This window comes from Harpia harpyja, chromosome 14 (assembly GCF_026419915.1).
Source record: "Harpia harpyja isolate bHarHar1 chromosome 14, bHarHar1 primary haplotype, whole genome shotgun sequence".
Classification (NCBI taxonomy): Eukaryota; Metazoa; Chordata; class Aves; order Accipitriformes; family Accipitridae; genus Harpia; species Harpia harpyja.
Genome location: NC_068953.1, coordinates 37,450,687 through 37,478,555, shown reverse-complemented (window position 1 = coordinate 37,478,555; position 27,869 = coordinate 37,450,687). Strand labels below are relative to the sequence as shown.

General features: G+C 45.3%; 1 protein-coding gene across 4 annotated transcripts; it reads right to left on the bottom strand.

Moving 5' to 3' along the window:
- Positions 1-695: 695 nt before the first annotated feature.
- EDC3 (enhancer of mRNA decapping 3) lies at positions 696-27,512 on the bottom strand. Of its 4 annotated transcripts, none has more exons than XM_052807144.1 (7): positions 27,385-27,512; positions 24,749-24,930; positions 22,964-23,277; positions 16,078-16,413; positions 6,847-7,000; positions 5,038-5,255; positions 696-3,935 (listed from the first exon to the last, which is right to left on the bottom strand). In XM_052807144.1, the coding sequence occupies exons 2-7, from the start codon at positions 24,910-24,912 to the stop codon at positions 3,601-3,603; spliced, it is 1,521 nt and encodes a 506-aa protein (XP_052663104.1). In that variant the 5' UTR covers positions 24,913-24,930; positions 27,385-27,512; the 3' UTR covers positions 696-3,600. The 4 variants fall into 4 exon arrangements, with proteins under 4 accessions (XP_052663104.1, XP_052663105.1, XP_052663106.1 ...); XM_052807145.1 differs by having other exon boundaries at positions 27,414-27,491; XM_052807146.1 differs by lacking the exon at positions 27,385-27,512 and adding an exon at positions 23,938-23,995 and having other exon boundaries at positions 24,749-24,933.
- Positions 27,513-27,869: the final 357 nt, after the last annotated feature.

Genomic DNA, 27,869 nt, shown 5'->3' with positions numbered 1-27,869 from the left:
CCTGCCCTTGCTCCTCTGAACAGTGCAGAGCAGCAGGAAGGCTTGCTCCAGCTGTGGTGTCAGGCTCTAGAATGATAGTGGACAAATAAATAGCTGCACACAAATAGCACACATGAATAGTTGCACTTTATTTCAGGGCATTCCCCCAGTAGTGGCAGGAATTAGTCGTTACAAACATTAGGTCACAAATGGAATATCAAGCAGTGACATCATAGTGCTTCTTCACATGTTAGTGACCAGAGCAGCACTTGCAGGCAGTTCCTATGATGGTGGTTAAGGTTGTGGGTAGAAACTATCATCTCAAACACAGCTAAAAAAAAGTGTTCCATTCTTTGAATTAACTCTGGCAATGTGGGGGAAGGGGGAGAAGAAGGGACCCAGACCCCTTTCTGGGTCTCTGAGTGCTCCAGAAGAGCTCACATCTGCACAGAAGATGCCTTTCACGTGAGTGAGGCCAGTACTTCCTCAAGTAAGCCTTTGTATCTGAGGGAAAGTACAGCCAAATACCCAAATCTACTCTCTGCTCCAGAAAGTGAGCACAATGTCACATTTAACCGTGCCAAACACAGCCCAAAGCTGCCTGCTGTGCCCTAAACACTGCGCAGGTAGGGATTGGGAATCCCTTTCCTTACATGAGGGTTTGTACCCTCCTGTTGTGCAACACCGCTCACTTTATTTTTTTTTTTTTTTTGCTGCACAGCTGGCAATGCACAGGACCTTAATGCTTTCTGGAACAGACCTGATCCTAGCTGCCATCCCTGCAAAAAACATCTTTACCTGGTTCAGTGCCCTTCCGGGCACGTAACTTCAGCCAGTGGCACAGCAGTGTAGAGGCAGAAAAGGACCCTCTGATGAAGCCTTGAATATTTCTACACTGCTAGCGCTCAGTGCGTACAATCTACAGTTTAATAGCCAAACCCAGAAGGGGCAAGGAAAGCCTGCAGCCTGGTTCAAGGAAAGCAGAAATTGAAACAGCAAGTTCTCTTACCAAGTGTCTTGAGCAAGGAAAGTGAAAATAAGGGGACTAAAGCTAACACTGTACTACAGCAATGACCAGGGGACCAGTCATCCACCTTTTTAAGCCAGCTGCTGCTCCTCTGCCTGGCTAAAGATTAGATGAAGCCAAAAGAGCTGAGAAACAAAAAAAGGCAGAGGGAAGCCTCACAGTTGTATTTTAAATGACCAACCCCATTGCTATCCCTTCCCAGTGCGGCCAAGTCAGAGCCACAGCTTGTTAAATGCCACTACAGTTCTAGATGAAACATAGCTCACCTGAGGAATAGGTGCTTCGGCTTTGCCCTTCCTATGGGAGAGGAACCGCTCGAGGGCACAGCTACACCCCGTCACAGCACTGACACAAGTCACCAAGCCCCTCTGTGCGAGTGCTAAGGCCACTCAACATAAGCCAGTGGACGCGGTTCAGTTGTCTAGCCCTCAGTGGGGAAAGCAGCTCAGGGGAACCAGGGGTCCAGACACAGAAAGGATCAGAGCTCTTCGTCCTGCTGAGGTAGATATGGCAAGGTGCAGGCGGTTTGGCAGGGGAAGAGACCTCGGGCAGCTGTGGGGGCAAGCCCAGCGCTCACCAGCCTCCTGTCATACAGGCTGGGTCTTACCCCATCACTCCACGCTTCCAGGCAGTATTAATTGCTGAATTGCTTCTTTTCAACCAGGGAAGTCTCTTCCCTCCTCCTCTGATATGCTTGGCCTTTGTTCTAAGCAGATGAAAGGGAAAGGCAAGTGCCTGATCTGTAAATCCTCACCACTTGGAGCACAAGTGGGTCAATAGGTTTGCTAAGTGGGACTCTACCTGCTTAGCAGAGCACAGCCTCAGAGCAGCTACAACAGTAGGTGACCATTTCCACACCTCCCTGCACTCCAGCCTCAGAAGGGATCCAGCTCCCCTGGAGAAAAGACACCACTTGAAGCTCTGAAGCTCTCCCAGATGCCAGAACAGGGTCTGTGCAAGGTTTAGGTACCTGCAGGAGCTCTGGGGACAGGTAAGGTAGCAGAAGAGCAGCAGAGCTCCAAGCGCTGCCCATGCTCACGGCACCGGGAGCAAGCAGGGAGCCGAGCGCCTCTTTGCAAGAATAGGGCCCCTGCCTTGCATCTGCCTGGCTCCTCTGAAGAACAGCTTGCCCCTTACGGCACGTCCTGCACCGCTCTAGATATAGCACTTCCCTGGGTCAGCTACCAGGCGCAAAGCCTTCAGAGAGCACGCAGAGCCAACGCGATGGATTCCCAAAGCCAGCTAGCTGATGGTTTCTCAGCTTGTCCCTGCTCTAGGCACTGCATCAAGGCTCCACTGGGCCAACAAACATTGGGCCAACAAAATCAACGCAGGAAAAGATAACCCAACGCTTCCCAGCAGCGCATGGGAAGCGAGTGCGGCACAAGAGCAGTCAGCAGAGCAACCTGGGGCAGATCCCCTACAGTAATTCTGACAAGAACCTCCTGCCGTACCCCTCCAGGAGGGCAGCAGCTCTCACCATGCCATCTCCTGCAGGCAAACAGGACCGTGTGAGCTGAGGACCCAAGTTGTTCCCAGCACACGGGTGCACAAACACAAGCCCACCCTATACACAGGCTTTGAGCCCAAAGAGAATGAACGGATCCATGACCTACTTCCCAAACCACACTGAGGGATACTGGAAACACTGGAGGGAACTTACCCAAATATCACCTGCACCACACACCACGCAACAAAGTCAGAGTGATGCTGCCCTGCTTCACTATGCTTTCCCTGATTCAGCCATTCACCGTGCCAGAAAGAAGAAAGAAAAAACAAAACCAAAACCCCACAACTATCCTGGAAAAGTTCTTTTCCAAAACACACCTCGCTCCCATAGACCTGGGCTTCACCCACCAACCGAACAAACAAAAAGCCAACAGAGTATATAAGCAAGTAAGGCCTAGCTGAGGACACCGGTGTTCCCAGAGCATGTGCGACCTGAGAGCTTCTGGCTCTTAACACAAGCTTTCTGAAGAGGGAACGCTCTCCTTGAGGGGCTGGAGGGTCCAGGAGGGAGAGCAAGCTACAACTGCCTTCAGGAACATAAAACAGGGGAGGGGTGAATCAAAAAGAACAATGGAACGAAACCAAGTCCTCCCTCCTGGTATGACTGCAACAGAAAGTATTTCTACACAATCAAGGGGTGCTGTTCCCACCAGGACGCCCTTGCTGGGTCTGTTTGCCCAGAAGGACAGAAACACATCTCCAATCTCCAAACCACTCATCACTTGTACCACCTCCACGTACACCCCGTCATTAAACAGCCTCCCGGCCGGGCCTGGGCAACAGCGGCCACCTTTGCCAGGGACAGACACCATCTTCCTGCGTGTTCCCTTCATACAATGGCACAAGAGAATGAAAACAGCTTTGCAGGAACATTCGATTCCTCCTTTTTTTTTTTTTGTTTCATTTTGTGATTATTCTTTTTTTTTTTTTTAAATACACAATGTTTCTTCTGGAAGGAAAACTCTCCAGAACTTCACATCCTTAAGGCGTCATGAGTTTACTAGTCAGGATCCACTGGACAGCTTATTTGACAGACCTCCTCCTTCTCTCTTCTCTCCCTTCAGAGCCATGTGGTTGGACGGGCTCTAAGTGGAGTGCAGGGGGATGACGAATTTGCAGCCGAAGGGCGAGTGGTAGTTTATTCCCACTTCTTGAAAGACTTTCTGGGGAATGCCAATGTCACAGAGGTACACACGCCCTGCCCTCTCACCCAGGGGCAGGGGCAGGCCCAAGGCCAGCGACCACTTGGCATCGATGCCCTGCTCCATTTCATTTATCGGAGGGTCTATGCTGAGGACGGGTGCCCGGTTCTGGTTGGCCCAGTCCACAACTGCTTTGTACCAAGGCTGATCTCTCAAAAAGGCATTTTCATGACAATCCAGACAGTTGATCACCAGGTCAACAGGGGTATCTGGGAGATCTGAAACAAACACAAACACCGCTGAGCACTGAGGACCAACCTGAAACCATGAACAAAGGCTCAGTCCATTCCATCTTTGCACTGCCAGCAAATTTTTCATTTTTGCCTCCAACATGCACAGTCTCACTGCATACAGTCTGGCCTTACCTGTTGTTGCTGCCGTCCTGCAAAAGACACCAACACCAATATTTAAAAGCTCTTTAGCACTCCAGAGAACGTTCAGACTCTCAGATACAAAATCTCATCAAGTGGTTAGCATTTGAGCAGCCCCAGATCCTGCCACTGAGCAAGCTCACCAGCCTAGGCAAGCAGTGGTGCTCTCCCTCCATTGTAAAAGGATCACTTTATATTCTGCAAACTGAAAAAAAGGCCTATTTTTCCTGCAACACATCAACTACCTCTGCTATGGAAATGCAGCTTGTGTGCTGCACTGCTGTCTGCCCCACTGACCTCCATCGGTCTCACTGCATTCACCTGCTCTGTACCACATCTGCTGCATTCCTCTTACCTGATGGACCACAAAGTCCTTGGTGCAAGGACACCTCTTCTATAACGGGCAAGTAGCTCAGCCAGCGCAGCCCTCCACTGCCAAAACATTGTGCAGTGCCCTAATTCCCAGGTTTGTTTCTCCCAAGAAGTTTAAATGAACCCAGTCTGAAAACACCACTGGTGAAATGACAAACAGAAGCCAGCTCTGTCACAGAAGATGGAGCATCAGTTTATTCTAGGGCATACTAAGATCTGAATTTTGACAGCTGCTGGGACTAGTTCAGCAAAGCTGTCTGCTTGGTTTGAAGCAGCAGTTGGATGCTCATTTACTTGCAGTTTCAATATGCTGAACAAGGAAGGCCCTTATCCTAAGAGGATGGCTGGTCTGAATCAGATCCATACAGCAGCTCTTCCGTATTTGTTCATACAGGAAACATCTGTACCAGCACAACTGCTCCACTGTTGAACCTCTCGAGTCGCCAGCCTCCGACCAGTCACCTGCCTATGGCGGTGCCACTAGATGGTGCCACCGGACAGGGCAGGCACTGGGGAGCTGAGTGGCACAGGTCTCTGCGAGGGCGGCAGAGAGCAGATCTGCTCCTCAGTCGCTTACCTTTGACGCTGGACACCTGCTGGCCTTGCGTCTTGCTGAAAAGGTTCAGCTCGTTGGTGATGGATTCCAGCATCTTGACAAAGTTGGGTAGGAAAAGGATGATGTGGACGTCGTGGTTGGAGAGGTGCCGTCCGCAGCTGATCCCCTGGGCTCCCTTCACGTGGGGGCCGCACAGCAGGGCTACCGTGGGCCGCTGATGCACGTTCTTTGGGTTCAGCCTAAAACGCAGACAAAAGGGGACTGTTAATAAACCCAACAATATCTTACCTTCTTCCTGCAAGAGAAAAATCAGTAAAATGCAAATCGACAGGTGTTTTGCAAATCTTCCGTTGCCTCCGAAGAAGGAACCCACATCCTTTTGTAGCGCTGACACTAGAGAGCTGCTCTGCTTGCATGTTCCCTTCAAGACTTCCTTGCACCCGCAGCAGAGAACACAAGGTCCCAAGTCTATCCTGGCTCATCATGAAGCCAACTTGTACTTTCAAAGCAGGGGACATTTTCACTGCTTATGTAGCAATCCTGAATCTGATGCAGTTTCACTTTTAGGAGGCTTTTTTTCCCTCTTCCCCTCTTGATTTTAGAAGAAAGCTAACTATACAACCTTAAAAACACAGGGTGAGTTACCCCGTCAGCAGAGCCAGTTAGAAAAACAAGAAAAATAATTTCTACTCCCTAAGCCTCAGCAACTGCAAAATAAAGTTGATTTATTTAAATGGCCTGCAAGCCATCAAGGGTGGCTTACAGTAGGAGTTTCAGCTGATAGGGTCAATGCTGCCTGGTATGTCATCACTTACTGCTCTCAAGTAAGCGATCAGGTCCTGGTAAATTACTACCAAACAAACAGATGGAGACTTAAGCCTTACCTTGCATTTCAAGAGCAAATAATTTGGAGCAGCTATCAACAACATAAAAATACACGTGCAATTGTCTGCCCACATCAACAACTACGGTAAACACAGGCACAGAGCAGATCCCTTCAAAAAAGTCAGCACATATATTCATGTGAAAAGCAGTAAGTGCACTCCAAGCCTGCTAGCAAATTGGGCCCTCCAAAAGAGCAGGATATTCTCGCTTTAGGTGTGGACGCCTGAAAGCTAGTTTAGCATTGCAAAGAGCTAAGCAGCACTTTGTTTTCATGAGCTGAATTTTGGTTTTATTGATATTATTAAACTGTAACATGTAAAAACAACAAAGGAAAGGTTTACTTTTTTGCAAAAAGGACTAGCTCGCTAGATATTCTGCAATGGTTTAATCTGCCTTGAGCTACACCTGTGCAAAGCTCAGTTCCCTGAAAAAATTCCCAGTAAGTGGAGAGAAAAATCTCAGCTCTGTTTTGTCTTTGACTCAAGAGACACTTCTGCTTCTGGGACACAGGAGCCTAAAAGAAACCCTTAGTAAGTCATTCATCCAAGATGGTATGTTCAGCCAGCCCTTTCCTAGAGAGGGGAAAAAAGCTGTGTGAATGTGAAAACCTACTGTAAATCTTCCTCCCACTTCAGAAGCCTGAGCCTCACACTTGTTTTCATGATTATTTGGAAAGAGGCTGATACACAAGCTACAACACAGGTCTGCAGAGCATTGGGATGAGTTTTTTCTTTCAGAGGCAAGGAAGGCAGAGAGGTGACGGCTGCTTCCAGCTGCAGGACCACTGAGGGACTACTGCAAGCAGCAAGCAGGCATCCACATTGCATTGACCTCAAAGGTAACCTCTCAGCCTCTTTTACCTCACCCCCACTTAGCAGAACAAGATAAGCTGAGCTCTGCTTAGAGGGAGCAAGCCCACAGCAGAGTGAAAGGGAACAGCTTTACCTGTTAGGTCCCCCAAGGAGGCTCAGGGCCATCTGACTCGCGCACACTCCCGTCATCTCCAGCCTCCGCTCCAGAGTCAGCCCGTGCTTCTCAGCAACTGAGAGCAGCTTTTTGTGAAGCTCGTAAGACACGCTTGGAACAACCAGCCCGGAGTCTAAGGTTCAAAGAGAGGGGAAGAAGGAAGAGAGAAATGGGTATAATCAGAGACTTTTCCAGAATGCTGCAGACTGCTAAGGTTTTATATAACGGCACTTAGAAATAATGACAGTGAAAAGGCTTATTAGCTGTTACCAAGGGTCTGCTTAACCCAGTAATCCAGGTTCCTTCTGAGACCATCAAATTAATCCAAACTAGCGCATCAGAGTCAGTTTACTCTGAGTGAAGCAGAGACAGCTAAACCCAACTGCTGGGCTTGAAATAATATGTTTCCACAAAAATTCACCAGGCAACTGGCAATTTTAGCAACACATGGACTGAGAAGGCCTTTTTGACTTACAGACTGAATATTAAGTTCTTTCTTAATGGTCTCCAGGCCACCAGTGCTTTAACCCACACCCATGCCCGAACACATGTAACTGTTCCTAATCACTGTGAAAGTTAGAAGAGAAGCTGTGAACCAGATTTCCCACCAAAAAAGCTTGGATGCATTATGCTTCCTTACATCGGTAGCGACCAGCCCCAAAATTCCAGCCCCTAACCCACATATCACAGCAAAACAAGACATCCCACACTTACTAGGTAGGTGTCCCCACCACCTGAGCTGTGCTGTGCCAGAAGGGCTGGCTTCAGACACAAAAGCTGAATCACGATACACTGAAGCAGCAGGGGAATGATGTGGCTAAAAGAATAAAGTCTGTAGAAAAATACTTCTCAGACATTTTTGACAGCCTGGTCTGTAAGCCACGAAATGCTCCAGCATGTGGATCAAGGGAAAACAAACAGAGGTTTTGTTATGTGCCGAGAACAGCACCTGCAGTAAGCAGCAATACAATCCTTCCCACTCACTTCTGCAGCAAGCTTGCCTGGAATCAGCAGGTAAGAGAAACACAGACCTGAATAACTGTTCTGGCTGATTCTTTATACTTTCCTTCTCTAAGCAGGCCAAGCTGGCACTGACTTCACAGAAATAAACCCTACAGTAACATCTGTGAAGTCTCCTGGAAATAAATACAGAGGGTTCCTTGCCACCAAAATGCAGCTCACTCTGAGGGGAGCCACAGCAATTTTTTGGTGGTGTGTTGAAGAGTGGAGGACAAGGAAACTGAAAATAATTACTTATGGTATATGGAGAGAGAAGGGCAAAATGTAAGCGGCAGGTGAGAATGCTGCTGCAGCTGCCAGGCAGATATCCCTAGGTATCTTCAGCCACAGAAATCAGCCTCTTTATTCTAACTTTTCTCCAAAATAATTCTGATATCCAAGCCCCTTCGCTCTGTTTGAGGATTTGCACCTATGTAGAATCAAAACCACACACTATTCTTCCCTTGAAACATCCTCCTGCAAGACCTGGATGTCCTTAACCGTCTTCCAGCTAAGGAGCAGCACAGCTTAATTCCCTCCCCATATGGGATGGCTACATAGCTGGAGCCCAGCTGCAAGAAAAGCTCTCAGATCCTTCTGTTCACATCATTCATAAGCGCTGCTCTGACCTAAACAAGCAATCCCAGCAGAGTCCAGCTGAGCAAGGGCTCTGTGAATTTACTGTTAGTTCCTACTCTGGGACAGGCAGATGAGATGCATGGGAGTCAGGCACGAAGGGTCAAAAAGGTCCAGGACTCAGACCGATGCCTGCTACAGCTCAGGCACGACACCAAACATCAGGCCAAAGCATGAACTCGATCCTTCCATCAGCACGCTCTGCTTCTGTGGTGTTCAACGGCCAGCAGCCCCGACTCACCCTCGCACTCCCATCAGCCGCTCCGCCTTTGAACTTGGGGCGACAGCAGCCACCCGGGTGCTCATTGCAGCCTAGCGCCGAGCAGCACGGCAGGGCTCGGACGGCCTGTGCTAATGGGAAAGAGTCGTGGGAACGTGACATGGCCCAGTGAAAATGCTCTGCAGCGATACGAGCTCAAAGGGGAGCAGCCACAGCACACACATCTGCTCAGAGAGGAAACCTAACAGTTACTTGTGGGCTCAGGCTCTTTTGCAGACAAAAAACAAGAACCAGTTGTAACAAGCAAGTGCTATATTCAAATGAGAAAAGCAGCATGTATTTTAATTGTGAGGAATTATTTGTACTGCCATATTTCCCCAGGGTGCCCCAGTCACAAACCACCAAGTCAAGCTACAGCGGAAATGGCAGGTTTCGTACATCTTGAGGTTTTCAGAGTCAAATCAGAGGTATTCCTGCAAGGTAACAGTAAAACATTGTGGAGTAGATCCTGCGGAATCCTTCTCACCTTCATTTCTGAACTCACTGGCTAGTGCTTTGCAGATACAGAGGGCCCAAACACGTTCAAACACTTGACCTTGCATGCTAACCACTGATTAAGCTACCTCTGCTAATAGTCTTTCATTACATGCAGCACACATGCAAGCATGCACATTAAAGTCATTTCAGACTCCTGATAGCAGCCGCTGAACATTTGGAGTCATAAGCCACTAATAATCCTAAGCCCGTCACACTAGTCACGCACCTGCCCTGTGTTCACACACCCTCTTAGCCTCCAGAGTCACGCAAGGCTCGGCTCTGCCTCTTTCCCATTCATATTTTTGCTACTTCATCAGGTCTTGTTTTTCAAGCTTGAGGGAGGACTTGGAATGAGTGACCTGAGGTCAGGATCTCTCCAAACAGTTTGATGGGACGCATCCTCTGCTAACCTGAAACAAGGGGCTCCCAAACTGTACTTTTGCTCCTTCTGAACTGTGGGACCACAAATTCCCTGCTTAAATTTTGCACAAACTCCCCAAACTAGAAGGGTGGAACAGTTGATCTATACTCTGTATCTACCCAATTTAGTATGACTGTTGCCAACGTCTTCTCTGTAACCATTTACATCTTTCCCTCAACCACTTCCCCCAGACCACGAGCTTTAGTAAACCTGCATTTACCATCAGCTAGATGCAACTCAGTGCCCAGTGGGTTAACGCAAAGGGGGTTACTGGGAGGCAGCAGAGGCAGGAGATGAACTTGCATTTAGCATGCCAGTGCTACACTTTGTCCTAATTGCTCCCTCTCAGGAGCAGGCTTAAATGCCAAGAGAACTTCCCTTCTTCGCACTCACGCAAGGTCCAACCAGTCAGACTGGCTTATCAAAACCAGGCCGAGGGAGTTAAATAAACTCTGGCAGAAAGCAAAGCAATCAAGGAGGCGACGTGTAAACCCACAAACAATAACACTACTGCAACAAAACTGAACTCCTGCCAACTTTAATTATGTTTGGGTTGGACAGTGCATCTTTATTGTTCAGTAATGAAGGTAATAAAATAAATTAGCTCAGGCCTTTTAATATTAAATAAATGTATTTTACAGCTGCCTGGAAAAAAAAAAAAAGGCAGATATAGACTAAACAGTTTTGTCACACGCAGAGTATTGCTGAAGTCTGATTAAACATGAAGTATTCTCCATTTATGAGGCACACTCTGTCCTGGGCACTACAACTGTGAACAAGTTCTCTCCTTGAGCTTCACTATGCAATGTTACACACATACTGGTTGGATTAAAACACCCTATGCCAGCAGAAGGACTAGCTAACTCTCCAGAAGTTAACGAAATAAGAGTTTTTCCCCAAACAAGCCCAAAGCAACATTGCTGTCAGAAATCCAAACACCTCCCATGCTTGCAGTTGCAGGGGAAAAAAAAAAAAAAAAAAAAAAAAAGAGAGGGTTGCTGCTAGAGTAGCTCAGCGCGTAAGCCCCATTTTTTCTCTTGACCATTTCAGCAGCTCTCTAGCTGCCAAAATAAATGCAGGCAAGCTGCAGGAATGGATGAGATAGAACTAGACTTAGGATCTCCTGAAAGCTGTATGTAACACCATTAACCCTTTCCTTTAGCAATAAATAACTCCAGGTTCCAGAGCCACACAGCTCATGGTCTAAGATGCAGTTACGCTAAGTGGGTATAACTCTTGTCCAGTTTAGCTAGATGGGACATTACTTGCTGTCTTTTGCTGGTTGTAAAGTTGGAGCCACCTGCCTGCAGACTCAGCAAAACACAGTTCCTTGCCCCACCAGTATGAATGCTTTTCTCCATAACCTTAAGGGCTAGATTTTTTTTTTTTAATCATCATTATTTTTAATTAAGACAAATTCTGCGGGAGTTCTGGCTGACCTTCCAGTGTCAGCCTCTCCCAGCATTAGTGCACAATTCACTCCAGCTGAGCAAAAAACTGTCTGAGGGACAAAGAGACTTTGCCCCATGACCACTTTGTTTTCTCCTGCGGTTGGATAAAGTGAACTTAATTTGCACTCAGAGATCCCAGAAACACTTCACACATTCAATATACACAATCGCTGTAAGGCAGTCATCCATAGACTGAAGAGCTAAAAGCTACAGAGAGTAGAAAAGTCAGTCAAGGACATGGCACACACACAAAAAAAAGCCATACTGTCGGCATCATCCTCACAGAACAGACTCAGCCTTAGTTTTGTGACCCTGGCACATAAGCTCTGCCTGCTGCATTGATTTACTTCTAAGTGTACATTTTCTTTCACTATGTCCTTACCATGGGGGAAAAAAGGCTTCTTGAAGGACTGGCTTGAAGTCTGGTTAGGGGCAGCACAGAGAAATATTGACACTTAGTCGAATTTTTTGAGCACAGTCCTGCTTTCACTTGACAATTTCTATAGCAGCAGAGCTTAAAAAATCCCACTTATTTTCTAGAAGAGACACTGAGATGGAAACAGCATATTGTCAACTCTAACAGCATTAACTAGAACAGAACCTGCTTTGGACAAAGCCTTGCTAGTACATCAGGGAAAGAAACACATACCTTACCTACATGGCATACAGCTCTCCTCTTTACTCATCTCAATGTGTTCATAAAGACACTGTCTTGGCAGACACCACTGCTCAAAAAGCCAGGCGTCAGGTACAAGCCCACTGCATGCATCTGCACCCCCGTACACTGTGTGGGAAAATAGAAAGTTGAGGTGTTGTGGCATGTGAGAATTTGAGTTCCACTTGATGCCCACCGTCCAGACAAGGGAGATTTTAATCCAGTATAATCATCATGAACTGGAACCCACGGTATGCATGTGATATGTGCTAGCAGTGATTAAACAAAGTTAAGAGGAAAGGAGAGGTGAACTGCAAAAAGGAACCATTTGGACAGCCTGGTATGCTTGAGATTATATAATACAGAGTCACTGATGATGAACTGAGATACTCCATCCTACTGCAGACTCCTCTGAGCTCCAACATACCTGCAAATGCTGGCTTTGCAGTTACTGCCAAAAGACCTGATCCCAAAACACGGTGCTCTTCAAACACAGATCGTTCCAATGCTGATAGCTAACAGAAGGAACAGAGACAGACCTATGCCAACTATACATTTAAATTCTCTAGCTGGACAGCTCTGGAAGTAGAAAAGGACAGCTCACACCTCATACAAGGATCAGCCTTTCCAGGGAGGCGGATTTTTGTTAAACAGTTGCATTTCCCCTTTCAACCATCGTGTAACGGTAAATAAAGAGAAATCAATAGTAGCCAGCCCAAAAGAGTAAAGAGTAATTATATATTTGGGAGCGATTTATATGTGGAGCCCCAGGGATGGACTCAGCTCAGTCATGATCAAAGACCTGGTAAGCTCTATTAGCTTCAGGTTTTCATTTTTGTTTGGAACAGATCCCCATCTTTATTCCCTGCTTACTTCTAGAACACATGCTAGTATACCTACTTGACAGACTGGCTCCATAAAATTACCTCTCAGAAAAGCATCTTGGTGGACTGAAGTCCTTATCAAGCTTTGCTTACATCCTACACGAATCAACCTATTTTAGTCAGTAATAAAAACACAGACTGGAAGCCCTGCAGATTAGTCTTTTGGAGACTTGGCATCAGCAATTTGCTGGTTTTACTGCTGCACAACCCTGGTTATTTCCTAGCTCCATGGAAACATGGCATAAAAGAGCATGCAAGGATTCACAGACTTCTTCCTCTCCCACAGTGACAAGAGCTGGATATTAGCTCACTGTCAATCACCAGCATCACTTTGTTGGTGCTATTATAGCAGACAGAATAATCACTGTATCAGCCAGAGCTGTGTTAAGACAATTATCTTCAAGATTGGCCTAGGGTAAAAATTACAAAGTACTTATTTCTCCTATAACTAGGAAGTGCTTTTTGCAAGTAGAGCTCCCCTTAGGAGTCCAGAGAAAACTCTGTAGGGAGAATTCAGAAGCAGAAAGGGAATTCCTGCCATAGATATATCCAAAATCATGGCTTTCAGGGCTGTTGACACTCTCATTTAATTTCAGCAGCTGCTGCTCTTTGAGCCACGAAGAGGCAGGCTGACTACAGCTTAGCATCCTCCTTCCAGTTGCTAAACAAAGAAATCAGGATTTTTTTTTTTTCCAAGTAACAGTCCATCATTACTCCAAGCACACTGAATATCCTTCTGTCCCTCAGAGGGCTGACTCGCTACAAAAAGCGCTAGACTGAATGCCAGAAACAGCAGGCAAGTTACAACTGTTTACAAGAGCTTTTGCTAGATAGCCATTAGCATCTCCTAAGCAAAAGTAAACTTCCTCAGTGGACACAAAGGAAGTCACCCTCTGTGGGAAAAATATCTAGACACAGCACTGGGACACTTTTATCATCATTCACAGGACTGTGAATGTGCCCTGCTCAGCACAGGCGACAGGGAACTGTAGTTGTCAATACCCTGCCCGTTGTGTGACACGACAGCTTTTCTTCCAAACAAACCCAGAATTCCATAGGGGAGACTAATCACCAAACAGTAGCTAATGAGGCTAGCAAGACCCTGCAACTACAGAGGGGAGTCGTTTACCACCCTCCCTGTGCAGGCTTGCCAAGAACAAAACAAGAAAACAGCAGTCCTTTCACTGGGATGCTCCCTTCAGCACACTGCAAACAGGGAGCCAAGAGTTTCCATAGTAAAGGACGATGGAGTTTAGCAAACACGATTTCATTTTCATCCCCTGAATTTACTTACTGATGCTTGCTGCTTATTGCATGTCAGAGTTTTCCTCCCAGGAGCTGTACTGCTAGAATACCATATTAGCCATACTTCTCAAATTGGCCGCTAACAGTAGGTTAGCTTTTGTTTCAGACTAGACATACATAGAGGCCCTGACTCCTCTCTGACAAGCCAGCTGGAAGATGAATTGACAAGTAGTAAATTTAAAAAAAAAAAAAAAAAAGTAAATCACATAAGAAAATGAAGAAGTGCTTATTCACGCAGCACACAGGCAATCAGTGAAGCTTCTTGCCACAGGACACTGTAGAGATATTGAAAGCTTGCATAGATTTAAAAAGCAATAGGTTAAATTAAGCAGAAGACAAAAAGCCCCATCAAAAGCTATTAATACTGAACTATCACTTCTGCTTCAGGAAGTCTTAAAATTGTGAAAGACAAAGCACTCGGGGGAAAGTCTCACTGCATGTTTACTCTGCTCTTTCACTTTTCCTTAAATATCCTTGGAAACACAATACTGAGCTGGACAAGTTGTGATATGACCCAGTATGTTTTTATCTTATTCAAAAGTGCAACGGATCAATAGGAAGATGGATGACAAATGCAAAACTATGATATTGTTGTATAGCAGAACCTTTTTTTTTTTTTTTTAAACAACTGAAAAGCAGCAAATCATTATAAATGAATCAGCTTCCTTTTCTGAAATGTTTCACACCCCAGATGGAGTTTCTGGGCAGAGAAAGAATGACAGATCAAGGACCTGATCACGCTTCTGCTCAGTAGCTAGACCACCAGGATATTAGCTATTTCATGTCTCTCTACAAAAAGATCTGCAATTTTATTTTATTCTGATGTGGAAAAGAAGTGTTCCTGGAATGCCAAAGTTCCTTCACTCCTACGTTTTGCAAGTCCTAAAAAGCATGCAAACCGAAGGCAGGACACCACAACTAAAGTTACAGGGAATCTGCACCTAAATGTAGCATAAAGCACATACGCTATACTTGATAGCATATGTATGCATAGAAATAAAAAGATTCCTTATAGTAAAATCCATCTGCATACATAAGCAGCTTCTAGTGAAAGCACCATTATCTGGTGCTTGGCCAAAAAAGTACTACTGAACATGAAATGAGAACAATTCTACCATTCCCCAGAGCCATGCATTAGGAGCTGAATAATCATTCTCTACATTTCAATTTCAGGAGCACTGCCTCCCTGCAGCCAGGCAGCTCACTGATCCACGACGCTACTTTCACCTCCATCCTAGAGCCTACTTGGTGGCAGCAAGGATGAGAAATCAGACTTGCAGGAGAACATCTGCACAGCAGCTGGCACCAGCAAGCTAAACTAGTTTCCCCTGATGATGCACTTGACAAATACTTCAACTCAAGCATCTGCCTAGAAGTTGTTCTTTTCTTTTAAAATTAAGACTAAGGTAAAGCAAAGGAGACAAAGACACAGCTTGTTCTTCAGGACACATGCATGTTAATGCTGTGTTCATCCAGCTTTCTGGGGCTCGATCTTTCACACAGCAGCAGTGCACAGTAAGTGGGGTGGAGATCCCACATAAAAAGCCTTTTGTACAATGAATATTTGTAATTATGGATGGGAAGAGCCAGAACTGTTTGTTTTTACACCGACATTTAAAGTTCCGCACAACGATACAGAAATATATAACTACCACCCAAGGAGTATCAGAAGCACATGAAATCTCCTGCCTTTTACCAAGAAAGCACAAATTATGACATGCTACCATGTACCAGAATCCTGAGACCATCCCTCCCGCTCAAGAGCCAGCGGTCAACACCGCACAGGTTCATCATGCTACCGAAATCAAAGCAAGGATTCAAATGGCTCCTATTCAGTTTTCATTCTTGTTATCCATCCATCAGTTTTGTTCCCTACTGCAAAAACACCTACCTTGTTGCCCTATCTGAATATTTTTTATCTTGGAAATATTGCAAATGAAGGTTGTATGTAGATACAAGGCACAGATCCAATCTTAAGTAAATGAATGCCCTTGCTTGTACCACATTAGGCTGATAGACAGCCCTTGGGGAAAACAATCCACCACATGTGCCCCAGAAAAGCAGCAGAGTTTGCATCCTTATCAGTAAGGGATGTGGCATACCCGTGCAGAATTCTTTGTTAGCGTTCTGGGGTACGACAATCCTTCTGTAGACTATGGGCTCCGATTCCAAGATGTTCTCGTCATGCCGATAGCGAGCTGGTTTCTCATTTGGGGTCCCCCGGGAACGAGTGCCACTCCTCCGCTCATAAGTTTCAATCTCTTCAAACACAGCTGCCTTGTCAAAAAGGGCCAGGTTCCCTTCAAAATCAAAATCTGTGTCTGGGATTTCATCAATGTCATCCCCAAAGCACTCATCATCTTTGCTCTTCATTTGCCCGTTTTTCAGGCCACTCTTCTTCGGAGTCACTTGGTTCGGATGACGGCTACTGGATGACCCTAAACAAAAATAAGAGCAAGTTGAAAGTGTGTCATAAATGGAAAAAGACACATTTGCTCATAGACTTTGTCAGCAAATTTTGTAAGAGAGGGGAGCTCATGTTTGCAGTCCATCGACTCAAGGGATATTCGCTTCCCAAAGAGGCTGCAGACCTCATCTTTAGCATTACTCATGCTAAGATAAGCTAACAGAAAATAGAACAAGAGCATCAGGAGAGACACCTTCAGGGACTTTCCACCAGCAAGGTTAGAAAAACAAGCTTGACCACAGTTGCAAAGTGTTTCCCCACATTTTATTTAATTCAAGATGGTGCCATGTTAATGATAAGATAAGCAGCTAGCTGTGATTTAGGACAGTCTTCCTCCTATACTGAGCTCATGTTCATGCAGGCTTGCAGCCCAAGACGTTCTTTGGAATTTCCCTAAATTTCAGAAACTAATGTAGGTGTTTTCTGTCATAACAGGCTGGCCACCTATTAATGATCTTTAAGGAAGAACTTAAAACCCTGAATATAAAGCATTTCTTTTTCCTTGCACTTGCTATCAACAGGCACACATTTCTGTACAGATATGAAGTCCATTCCCTTATTCCTATTTCATTATTCTACTTATCATCTTGCATGTTTAAGTACACTTCTTTCCAATCACAAGTAATTGTGAAAGCCTGATTTCTCTGGAGCGAGACTGATGAAAGTCTCCTCAATGCCAGCTTATGACTGGAAATCAAGGACTGATACAAAACCATATGCAGTTACGAGGTCAACATATCCCTTTAATTGCTTATTTCTTACATTATTATTCAGGTCACCCAGACAAACTCAGGTCCAGATAATATTAATCTGTTTGTTATACCCATTGTTAAATTTACAATTACTGGAAAATATTTCAGGCCAATTCCAGCAACTACAGGTATCGCCTACAGCGTCCAACAGATGGAGTAAGAGTTATCACACCAAAACTGCTTGCTCTACTAAAATATTTCTCATAGCTTAAGATAATCACCTTTGCGAGTAATTTATACAGATGAGTTTACTGACAGAATCCATTTGATAACACAGAAAAAAATTGCCACCAAGTTACCACAATGATGTACGCTCTTTATATACCTCCTCCATAAATGAAAAAGCAGCATTTTTTTGTCTTTACACATCATTGCCAATCAGTGAGAGAAGACAGGAAGAATTTCAAGTCATCTAAGGATAGATACTTAGAAAACATCCCAAAAAGATTTGCAATAGGCACAATCTTCACAGCCTCCCGCAAAGTTACTTGTCACCTTTGTAAGTGCAGACAAGTCTAGCTTGGTTTTGACAAATCCCTCCTTTTTCCTGCCTGGAAAGGCTTATTTGTAACCCCGGGTCAGACTGGTGGAGCAGCTGCAAGCTGCCTAACAAACCCGAGCTCTAATTTCCCACATTTCCAAAGTGTGAAATCCTCTACTCCATCGACAGGAGCAGCACTTCCCCTAGAAAGCAAAGGACCTTCCTCCTGTCAATTGTTTCTACAGGAGCATTTGTTCATTTCAGGATCAGGACAGGAACCAGCACATTCAAGACCAATGTGCCAATTTTGGCCAAGTTAACAAACAGAACTCCTATCTCTACAGCAAAGTTATTACAGAACTTAAATTGCTGCCATTCACTCTGGAACACCCTTATGGTTACCTGAAGCCTTTATAGAAAACACTACAGAAAAAGACTGGAGCAGAGCATGCTTTCCTGGAAGATACAGGCAGGCTTGCCTGGAGTTCTCAGATGCTATCAAGGACTTTGTAAGCTCTGGTGAATTTGTTTTACAGCATGGTATTGAGTTCACCTAACACCATATCTAACTTACACCGTGCTGAAAGATGACTTGCTAAGGATACGTACTTAAGTTTTATTCTCAATTCAGAATGCATTGTCTCAGCAAGGAGACTGTGTGTTACTTGTTTTTTCTAGAGAACTGTTTAAGTGATCAACCTGAAAGCCTTCCCAGCCCCTACAGCAAGGAAGCTCTTTGAAATGCTCAGCAGCTCCTTCTCTGGAGCGTCTCTCAAGTACTTGAGCTAAACAAAATAGACCTGAACACCCTAAAACATTCCCTCTCAAACAGCTGCTGCAACTTCAGTCTCCAATTATGCCATAGTCCAGCAACAACAAAAAAAGCGCACAAGAAGTCAGACTAGTATTTCACACCTTGACAAGCAGGAGATAAGACCCCAAACCTTCAAGGCTTTGCACAGTCATGGTTCCCTGTAAAAAAAAAACAAACAAACAAAAAAAAACCCCAAAACCACAACCAACCAAAAAACCCCAACCAAACCACCCCACCCCCGATCATTTTCCTAGTGCGAAGTTTGTTGTTTTGGTTTTTTTATTTGTTCGTTTTAAATATGGCAACAGTTTGAGTGCTCAACTTATACCAGTTTTAAAAGAGTTTTGCTCAAGCATCCCCAGCAAGCTCTGAGGAGACTGGAAGAATCAACTTTTCCCAGCTTTATCACCTGGCCTAATGAAAGATGTTAGCTTTTCCAACACCATTATATCATTATAGCTACAGCACTGCTATGTTAAATAAAATACTTTAAAGGGCATCTACAAAGTTACAACAGCTAATAGTGTAAGTCTCTCACAGCAACACAGCTACCCAGCCTATTGGATTTACTCTAACCTCATTGCATCATGAAAATCACTGACCAGAGCACAAAGCCACTTACCTCTTCAGAACAGCAGTATCGGTACAACAGCCAGCATGACATATTTATTCTGCATGTACTGGAGCAACTGAAACTAGCAACACAGCGTTGTGTGGTCAGTGTTATCACACACTTTGACAATACTCTCTATTTATAGAGTCTCTATTTATAATAATTTGAAATTACTACTAACTACAGCAAGTAATTCGTTTTCAGACACACTGATTTTCAAGCTGCTGGAGTTTTTATAAACAACTGGGTGAGAACAGAGTACTGTAATACACCTTTTGCCAAGAAGCCACTGAAGGACAGATAGCGGAATTCAAGAATTGCTGGTGACAAAACACAATTTAGGAGAGAGGAAAGGGTAAGGCTTTCTGGCAAGGAGAATTCCAGCATGCAAGCTGTGACCAGTCATTTACATGCATAGTTTTAAGAGAAAGGGAAAGCTTTTTAGTAACACACAACTTCCACTCTCTGCCCTAGATAAAGGATTCCCAAACCAAAGTTGACATATAAACCACTCCAAAGTTGCACACAACTTGGTACGGAGCTAGCAACTGCCACTACCAACAAGGGAATTGCATCCAACCCTGCTGCTATCAGCCACACAAGAAATGAAAAGCCAGACCAACACAACAGGCCAAGTTCTCCAAACACTCACAAACTACAAGGTCAAAGCAATAGTCAAGGGACTCTCAGAGTTCAAATGAATAAGCTAGAGACTACACTGAACACAATGGCAAAACAAGCCTGCTTCTTGTGTCAATGTCAAGTGTTATGGCAACTCAGTCCATTCCTGTTACTCAGCAAGAGTTTTTACACTCATTGCCAGATTCTTCTGCAAACAACTCCACGCTACTCTCAGCTGACCTGAAAAGCAAAATGTGGGGATAGATGCACCACCATGCAATGGACCCAGGGGACAGAAGCAGCTGATGTGAGCAATGTGTAAATGCTGACGGAATAAAAAGCTGCACTAGAAAAGCTGCGAGAACAATGGCTGGAAAGCTCCCCGGGCTCCCCTGCAGACACAATGAATGGGAGCCAAGACCGTACCTCATCAAAACGAGACGTGCCGGCATTGTGGTGGGCAGCTCTCTAATCCATACCAATGGATGCCAACTCTGAAATACTGCTGACCCACACAACTGGCTGTCTTTTCACAGACTGCATTACAGCCTCCTAACAGAAGTTGCACAGAACACGGCAGAGGCCTCCAACAAACTGTGAGCAAAGTTATGTAGTGTTCCCCTTAAAGCATCACCATCTAGACAGGCAAGAAGACTGGCAGCTGATTCCATTCAGGGAAAAGGGGAGAAGAGCCTAAAAAGAGGGCGAGGGGAGGGAAGGGAAAACTCAGGCAGAAGAATCTGAAATAAGGCTAACAGGAGAAGTGTCCACTGCCTTCCAGGGCACTAGTGTGACACACCAGACCAAGCCATTGCCTGAAAGCCGCTATTCACAGCTGCATTTGCTTCCATGGCGTGATCCAAGTGGCTACAGAAACCCAGACCTTCTAGTCCAGCTCCTTTTGGATTGCAACTTCCAGCGCCTCTGCCCTGTGTGTGTATGTGTGAAGCTATTAAGGAGAACAGCACATGGCTCCATGTCAAGTTGGCAGCTTGACGCCGCACAGAAAAGCGCCTCCCTCAAAGGATAAACAATACTTCCCAGGCTTTTTTTGTTTCTTGGGAAAAAAAACCTTTCATGTATGGCACACAAGTAAACGTAAAGTCTCTAGCGAGCTGGCTGCCTTCCTGCGAGATCCCTGTGGGAGCTTTTGCCGCCAGCCCTGGCATGAATGAGCCCGGTGCCAGCACGGCACAGAAGCCATTGTTGTGAAACCTGCATTGGTATTTGTTGTTTATTGATTCCTGTCACACAAGTACTCCAAAAGCGGAACTTTGTCCCTGACTTAGCACGCTAAAGGGCATCAAGAGGTCAACTTTCAGCTGTACTGAACACTGTATGACTTAAGTTCTACATGACATCTCAGCCCATTCTTCCCCAGACGCCTGTACCCACCATCTCCATAAAGCTAGGACCTCTTCCATCCACCTCCCAAAATTCATGCATCATTTGCCCTACTCTCCAAATACACACATTTTAGAGGGCAAGAGTTCACTTCTCTACCTCATTTACTCTAAAATGAATCCAAGCTAACAATAATCTACATCTAGCACCTTGCTCAACTTGTTTCAAAGCCTGTAAAAGAAAATCTGACCTGCAGTTGTGCTTATGTAAAACTGACGCAAGCTATTTGTGGGTTGAAGTGGTTTGAAGTACTTACTGCTCACCCCAGACCTAGCAGACACTGGCAAAACAGCATTAAGTGAGGTAATCCTCCTACATGCTCCAGCCAGCCAGAATAAAGCAAAGCAGAAGTTATTTTAGACATTTAGGTAGCTGACATTGAAGTCTGAAAAAGTTTTTCTAAAAACAACCAAAGTAACATACTCAAACAACTAACTTGCATTTAGGAAGAGTTAGGGAATTAAAAAAAAATATTAATCTTAAAGGAACCACAGCTCTCTTCCTACAGCAAGCACTACACAGTAGTTAGGCCTGGGTAGAAGTAAAACACTCAAAACCAGACAGGCTTGAAGATAGTTAGGTCACCAAGGAGCGCATGCCTCCCCGCTCGGCATCGTTCTGGCCTTCCTCCTCCCACCAACCCCATTTGGCAATCGTTTAAAGAAAGAAGTGAATATGAAGAGAGTTACAACCCTTTCAGAAAATAATACAGCTGTTGGTGGGGGAGGAAGACTTCCAGAGGTCCAGGAATTTCTCCACAAAAATAAAGCTTTTGATCTTGCTGTTTAACTTGCCTTGCCTACCTTGGTTTGGTTGCTTTCTAAACACAAAAGCAAGGGGAAAAAATGAAGTCATGGAAATAGGCGGGATACATATTGATGCTTCAACAATTAAGTCATGGAAATACGCTGGATATATACTGACATTTCAGTAATTGCGTGATGAAGATCTGGAAAGGAGCATAGCCCAGGGGACTTTGAGAAAAAAAGAACTTACCCAATTTTGGCACAGCGTGAGAGCTGGCTGAAGATTCTATGAACAAAAATAAAAATAACAGATGCTTGACTTTGAGATGTGCCGATTGTATCTTTACATCATCCTCATTAGAGCCTGTTAATTTGTATTTTTAACAACACAGCAAATAACATTTGTAATTACTTGTAGGGTGATGTTGTAATAGGTTATGGTTATACAGGCTTTAAATAGAAAAGCTTTATAATATTGCAATTTGTTTCCAGTTCCTTTTAGAGGAAAAATGGAGGCTGGCAATTGGGCAATTTTCAAATAGAAAAGATGGCAGGAATGAGGAAATCATTGCAATCGGCATTATTCAGCTCTGCATTTTCTAACATTCAATGCTAGTGAAGCAGAATAATACACAGGGTGGGACAGGGAATATCTCCACTAATTAAACTTGAATATTCACTTTAACAAAAAAATTGTTAAAGAACTATTTGCTTTTTAAGTAACTAGGCGTCAACCACATTTCTCTCAAATGCTGCAGTAAAGAAAACACCAGTATATTGCTCTTCACATACTCAACATTATGGATGAGATTGCATCATCATCTAATCATAACACTATCATAAAGATAAGTGCCAGACATTTGGAAGATCTATACTTATAATCCTTTGAGGCACAGCTTGTGAAGTCTTTCTCCTCACTATTTAAACTTCCTCTTCTCCAGACCTTCCTTCAGGAGGCAACACAATTATAAAAGCAAACGAACAGAAGTTTCCAGCACCACTTGAGGTGTTCTCACTGAAGAAGAGAAGATGTTGCAGCGGTAACTCAGGTAGGCAGAAAGGAAAGTGCAGGATAAACACATATACTCACAGGAATTGTGCCTGCGACGAAAGCCTTTGGATTGAGTCAATGTTTCCACATGTCGATCCATGTAGCTCTTGGAGCACTGCTGCTGTGGAGAGATGATGATATCCTGATTCTTCATGTCCGTTCTCCTTGGGATATTCTGTGGGGCACTGCTGGAGATGGGCTTCTTTAGCACTTTCCCGGTGCCATTCTGACTGGGACCCACTTGGCATCCAACACCTGGGATGCCCATTTCTGTCTGCTGCAGATCCCCGCACTGTCTGCTCTCCCCTGGCCCTGGGATCTCCAGAATTTTCAGCTCAGTAATGTCACCTGCCCTAAAAACAGGAAAAGAAAACCAGACATTCATGAATTTAGCATTTGCAGTACCTTTGCAAAAAACAACCCCTAAAGAAAAACGTGCAACATTGTCCAGTGGTTTTTTTCTGATGCCATTATCAACAGAAACAAGAAAAAAAAAAAGGAACGTAACACTCAAACACACAAGATATTTCTACAGACATCAAAATATTAGAGCTGAAATGGCATGAATCTTTGAAATAACAACTCGAGTATTTCTATACTGCACCTGGATTTTGTTTGAAAGGTTCTGTTCCTATCTGAAAGAGGAATCAGTCAAGCAGAAAATGGAAGCAACAGGCACAAACCTTTGCAGAAATCTGCATTAATTATATTACCTAGAAACTGTTAAATTAATCTCAGCCTCGAGGCTACTATTACTTTTAATCCATTTCTACAGAAAGCTACCCTCAGATTAGCGCAATTCACACTCAGACGAGGATGCTGCTTCATGTTTCCTCAGAAAAAGGATAAAGAAAACTAATGTAGCACTGGGCACAAGCCAAAACAAAACAAAGAAGTGGTTACAAAGACCTCCATTTGCACTGATTGCAAGAAATAAATCAGAAATTAGGGTCTCCTATTTTAAACTTAATAAGTACTTGTCCAACTGGGATATAAAAGTAGCGAGAGCTTACTACAGACTTCCACACATCTCCTGGAAGAACATGGTTGTCATCCTTCCCCACTCACTCTCTTCAAAATCCAAGAAAAAAAAAAAAAAAATTAAGAGTTTTGACTTCAGCGAATCAACCTTATTTAAAAATCAGTGACTCAGAGTCTTAACTATCGTAATATGCCAGGTAACAGGAGAACATCCAGTGACGAGTGACTCTTATTTATTCTTTTTAAGCACAGTGTTACCAGGAGCTGGTGGGAAAGAACTCCCGAGAGCTACAATACTCCTGCATCGATTCAGCTTTTTGGTTCAAAACTCTCTCCCCTGTCTACACAGAGGAAAGAACATGGCAAGAGACAGAGGGGACGGACTTGAATTTAATAACTGCACTTAATTTAATTGTATTGGGGCAATAATTTTAATTGATCTGCCACTCTGCTTTCTCTTCTGTCACACTTTAATTACATACAGTACACATGCTGAGGGCAAAGCTTTAAAAGAGTATGCCAGCCCCCCCAGTTACCCAAAAACCTAACAACAGAATGTATACACACAATACATATATATATACACACACATACAGTCTCACCCACACATAACCTCCAAGTGTGAGCTACACCACTTCTAACACAAGAATCACAGAGCCAGAAAATAATCTCCTGCACACAAACTAACAGAAGCATGAGAGGCACTTCTCATGCAAAGACACCCAGCAGCAGTAGTGATATTTAAGGCAAAGAACTAATTTCTGGGGAAAAACAAAACAAAACATCCAAACCACCCCAGACCTTGCCTGGAAAAAGGCAGGAGGAAAAAAGAAAGACACTAACCTGAAGGTGACTTCTGGCACGAGGCACTTGACCCCATTATGGAAGGGCCGCGTCAGGGAAATGGTCTGGCTGACCTGATCCACAGCAGACACCCGTCCTTGGTAGACTCCCAAACTTTCTCCACAATTAATTGACACGATGCTCCCGAGCCAGTCTGTAGCCATATTTCTGGCACACAATTGCTGTAAAGAGACACAGGCCTGGCTGTAACAAGATGCAGAAAGTGACAACCTGAATCAGCATCAACTGCATCCCCCGGCCCAGAACCCTGGCTCCCACCCAGGCTCCAGCTCTGTCAGCTTCTCTCGTCTTTGTGGGGTGGAAATAACATCCATACAGACACCAACTATCACAGCAAGCATGTAAATCCCTGGATGGGGCTTTGCCTATACAATTGTTCGTAACGCAGACCACTGCCTGCTTCATTAAAGAAATAATTTTCTGAATTCAAGACTAACAGCTTCTAACAGCAATATTTAGTAGTTAGTCCTACCTGTGGACATTCTCCCTGTAATTTCAAACAGGGAATTTATCTTCACTTCCCTTTTTAAAATTTTGGCATACTAACGCTGGGGCAGAAAAGCTTTTGCGTATACTCAGCAGTGAGAATATTAATCTCTGCATGTACAAATGAAAGCCAACACCTTTAAGGGAACAGACAGATACAGAGGGTGGGGGGGAAAATCCAACACTGGAGTCCAGGACAAAAGTCTTCATGCTCTCCAGAGCCAGGAGTATTAGTATTACTGCCACAATCAGATAAATGAAAAAAGAAAGCTGCACTCCTTTCCAGCATCGAGTTCTATCAGAATAGAGGGGGGAAAAATGCACTTTGTTTTGTTAGATGTTCAGTCCCATGTAATTCCCTCAGTTTTGATGCTTGACTGAACTTATATAAACACACTTTGAAGCAGCTAAGCACATCTTTTGATCTGAGATTTCTTCCTCCAGACAAAGAACACAGGAAGATGACAGGCTCACTGGCATCACAGTAGCGCAAAAGAGCTGACAAGCTCATAAATGAAAGTGACTACTGTATATATTTGCCTTTTGTGCTGTAATCAACAGTAAGAGGGAGAACGCTTGATATTTACTGTAAGGAACACAAAGACAGAAAGCACAGGACATAATCCAGGAAGATTAGCATCAATATATAAGCCACATTTCTGTGAGAGTCATTTTAATTCTCTTCGAGCCCTTCCTGTCCTGAGCTTCTTGGAAAAAGATGCAAGGAAAAAGACCTTCGAAATAACTAGGATGCATGCATGCTACCAGAAAAAAAACTCACCTCCCCCAGCTTTCAGAGAACTGAAAACAGGGGATGCTTCAAAGGGAAGCAAACACTAAATTTGGTCACTAAGCCATAAATGTGTCAGGCCCAGCCTCCTCTCTTTCCTGTTTCTGTGTATTTATATCAACCCATGATAACAATGTCTGGATTCCAAGATGATGACTGATAAAAAGCACTTTCAAAACACAGATAACACATCCCTGAGCATCTGCAGTAAAACTAAAATTTCATTCCCCTTCCTGCTTTTTGTATCTCTCTCTGAAAACAAGGGAAAGAGTTCAGTACACATCACCATCTTACAAGGATCCTTTTCAAAAATAAGAGCCTCCTCTTACCAAGCAAAAAGAAAAATTTAAAAAATCTAAGTTTGTGTGCAAACAAACTAAAACAAGGGAGACTCCTCACCTCAAAGGTTCTCATTCTACTACTTTGTGTGAAAATCATTCAGAAGAGGGAATGAACTACACATGCATTGAATTATTTACTTCATCACACGTGAGAAACATGAGCACATTTGTTTGTTTACATACAACTGGAAAGTGAAACCTCCCATCTAATATTCTGTCTTATATTCTGGGGTTTTGTCATACAACTCACTGATACTTTACATTCCCCCACATCTCTTACTTCAAGTGTGTGCTACTGATACGCCTGACATTCTTGCAAGTTTTAAAAGGAACTCAAGTCACAGAACTTACTCCAACATGCATGCAGCACTTTAATAAGCGGAGTTTGCAGGCAACAACTTAGCATGCGATAAGTCAATAGCTTTGCACACTGGGCACTGCTGCTTGAGAAGAAAGATGCCCCCATGCATGTTCTCCTTAGCTGAAAGATGCGTTAGCACTGAGGTGGCTCCACTCATTTACGAGGAAAGCAGCCACCGAGCCTACCCACTCTGTACCCGAGAGACAAACTAGCATGGGATATATGCTCCCAGCAGGGCTCATCTCCCCGGCCTCCATCAGGGTGGGCTGCCTCCAGCCTGATCCCAACAGGAGCACACAGGGCCCCCACAGGGCCCCCACAGCCCGCGTCTGCGTGGACCCCAGCAAGAGGCGGCCTGCTGACGCTCGCAGCCCAGGGAGGGGAGACACTCAGCCCAGCCTCCACAGGCCTTCCTTCCCCTCCCCAGCCGCTCCCCCGGCCTCAGCCTCCCCGCGACGGCGCCGGACAGGTCGGGGAGGGCCTGGCGCCACGGCCGCGCCTCACGGGAGGGCCGGGCGAGACCCAGCCCCCTACCGAGGGCCCCGGCTCTTCCCGGCCCGCTCCCGCCGGACCCCTCGGGGTGAAGGGACGGCGGCGGGGGGGGTTGGGGGGGGGTGGAAGGCCGCCTCCGCCTCACCTGCACCCGCCGCTGGCTCCCCGCCTCACCCGCGGCCTCTCCGCCTCAGCGACGCTCAGCGCTCTCGTCACTTCCTGCCCCGCGCCCCGCCTGGCAAGCGGCGCTCAAGCCACCGGCGGGAGCGACCATAGAGAGGGGCGGAGGAGTTGGCGCTTATGGCGCATGCGCAGGAGCGCCGCGCTCCGGAGCGGCGGGAGGCGCCGGCTGGGCTCTACGCATGCGCGGCGGAGACCGGCCGCCACCCACCCGCGCGGCCCCGGGCACCGCCGGGCGCGCATGCGCGGTGCGGGCCCGCCGCCATGGCGGCGCCCGTCACTGCGGCCTGCTGCCTGCCTGCGGCTGTGGCGCCCTGTCTGGAGCCCTCCGCGGTGTCCGTCACGCCTCCGTCCCCTCCGTGACCGCCATCACCACTGTCGTGCGTCGTCCGTCACGAATCCGTCACCGCCATCCCACCCTCATCGCCTCCACCGCCCTCTGTCATGTCT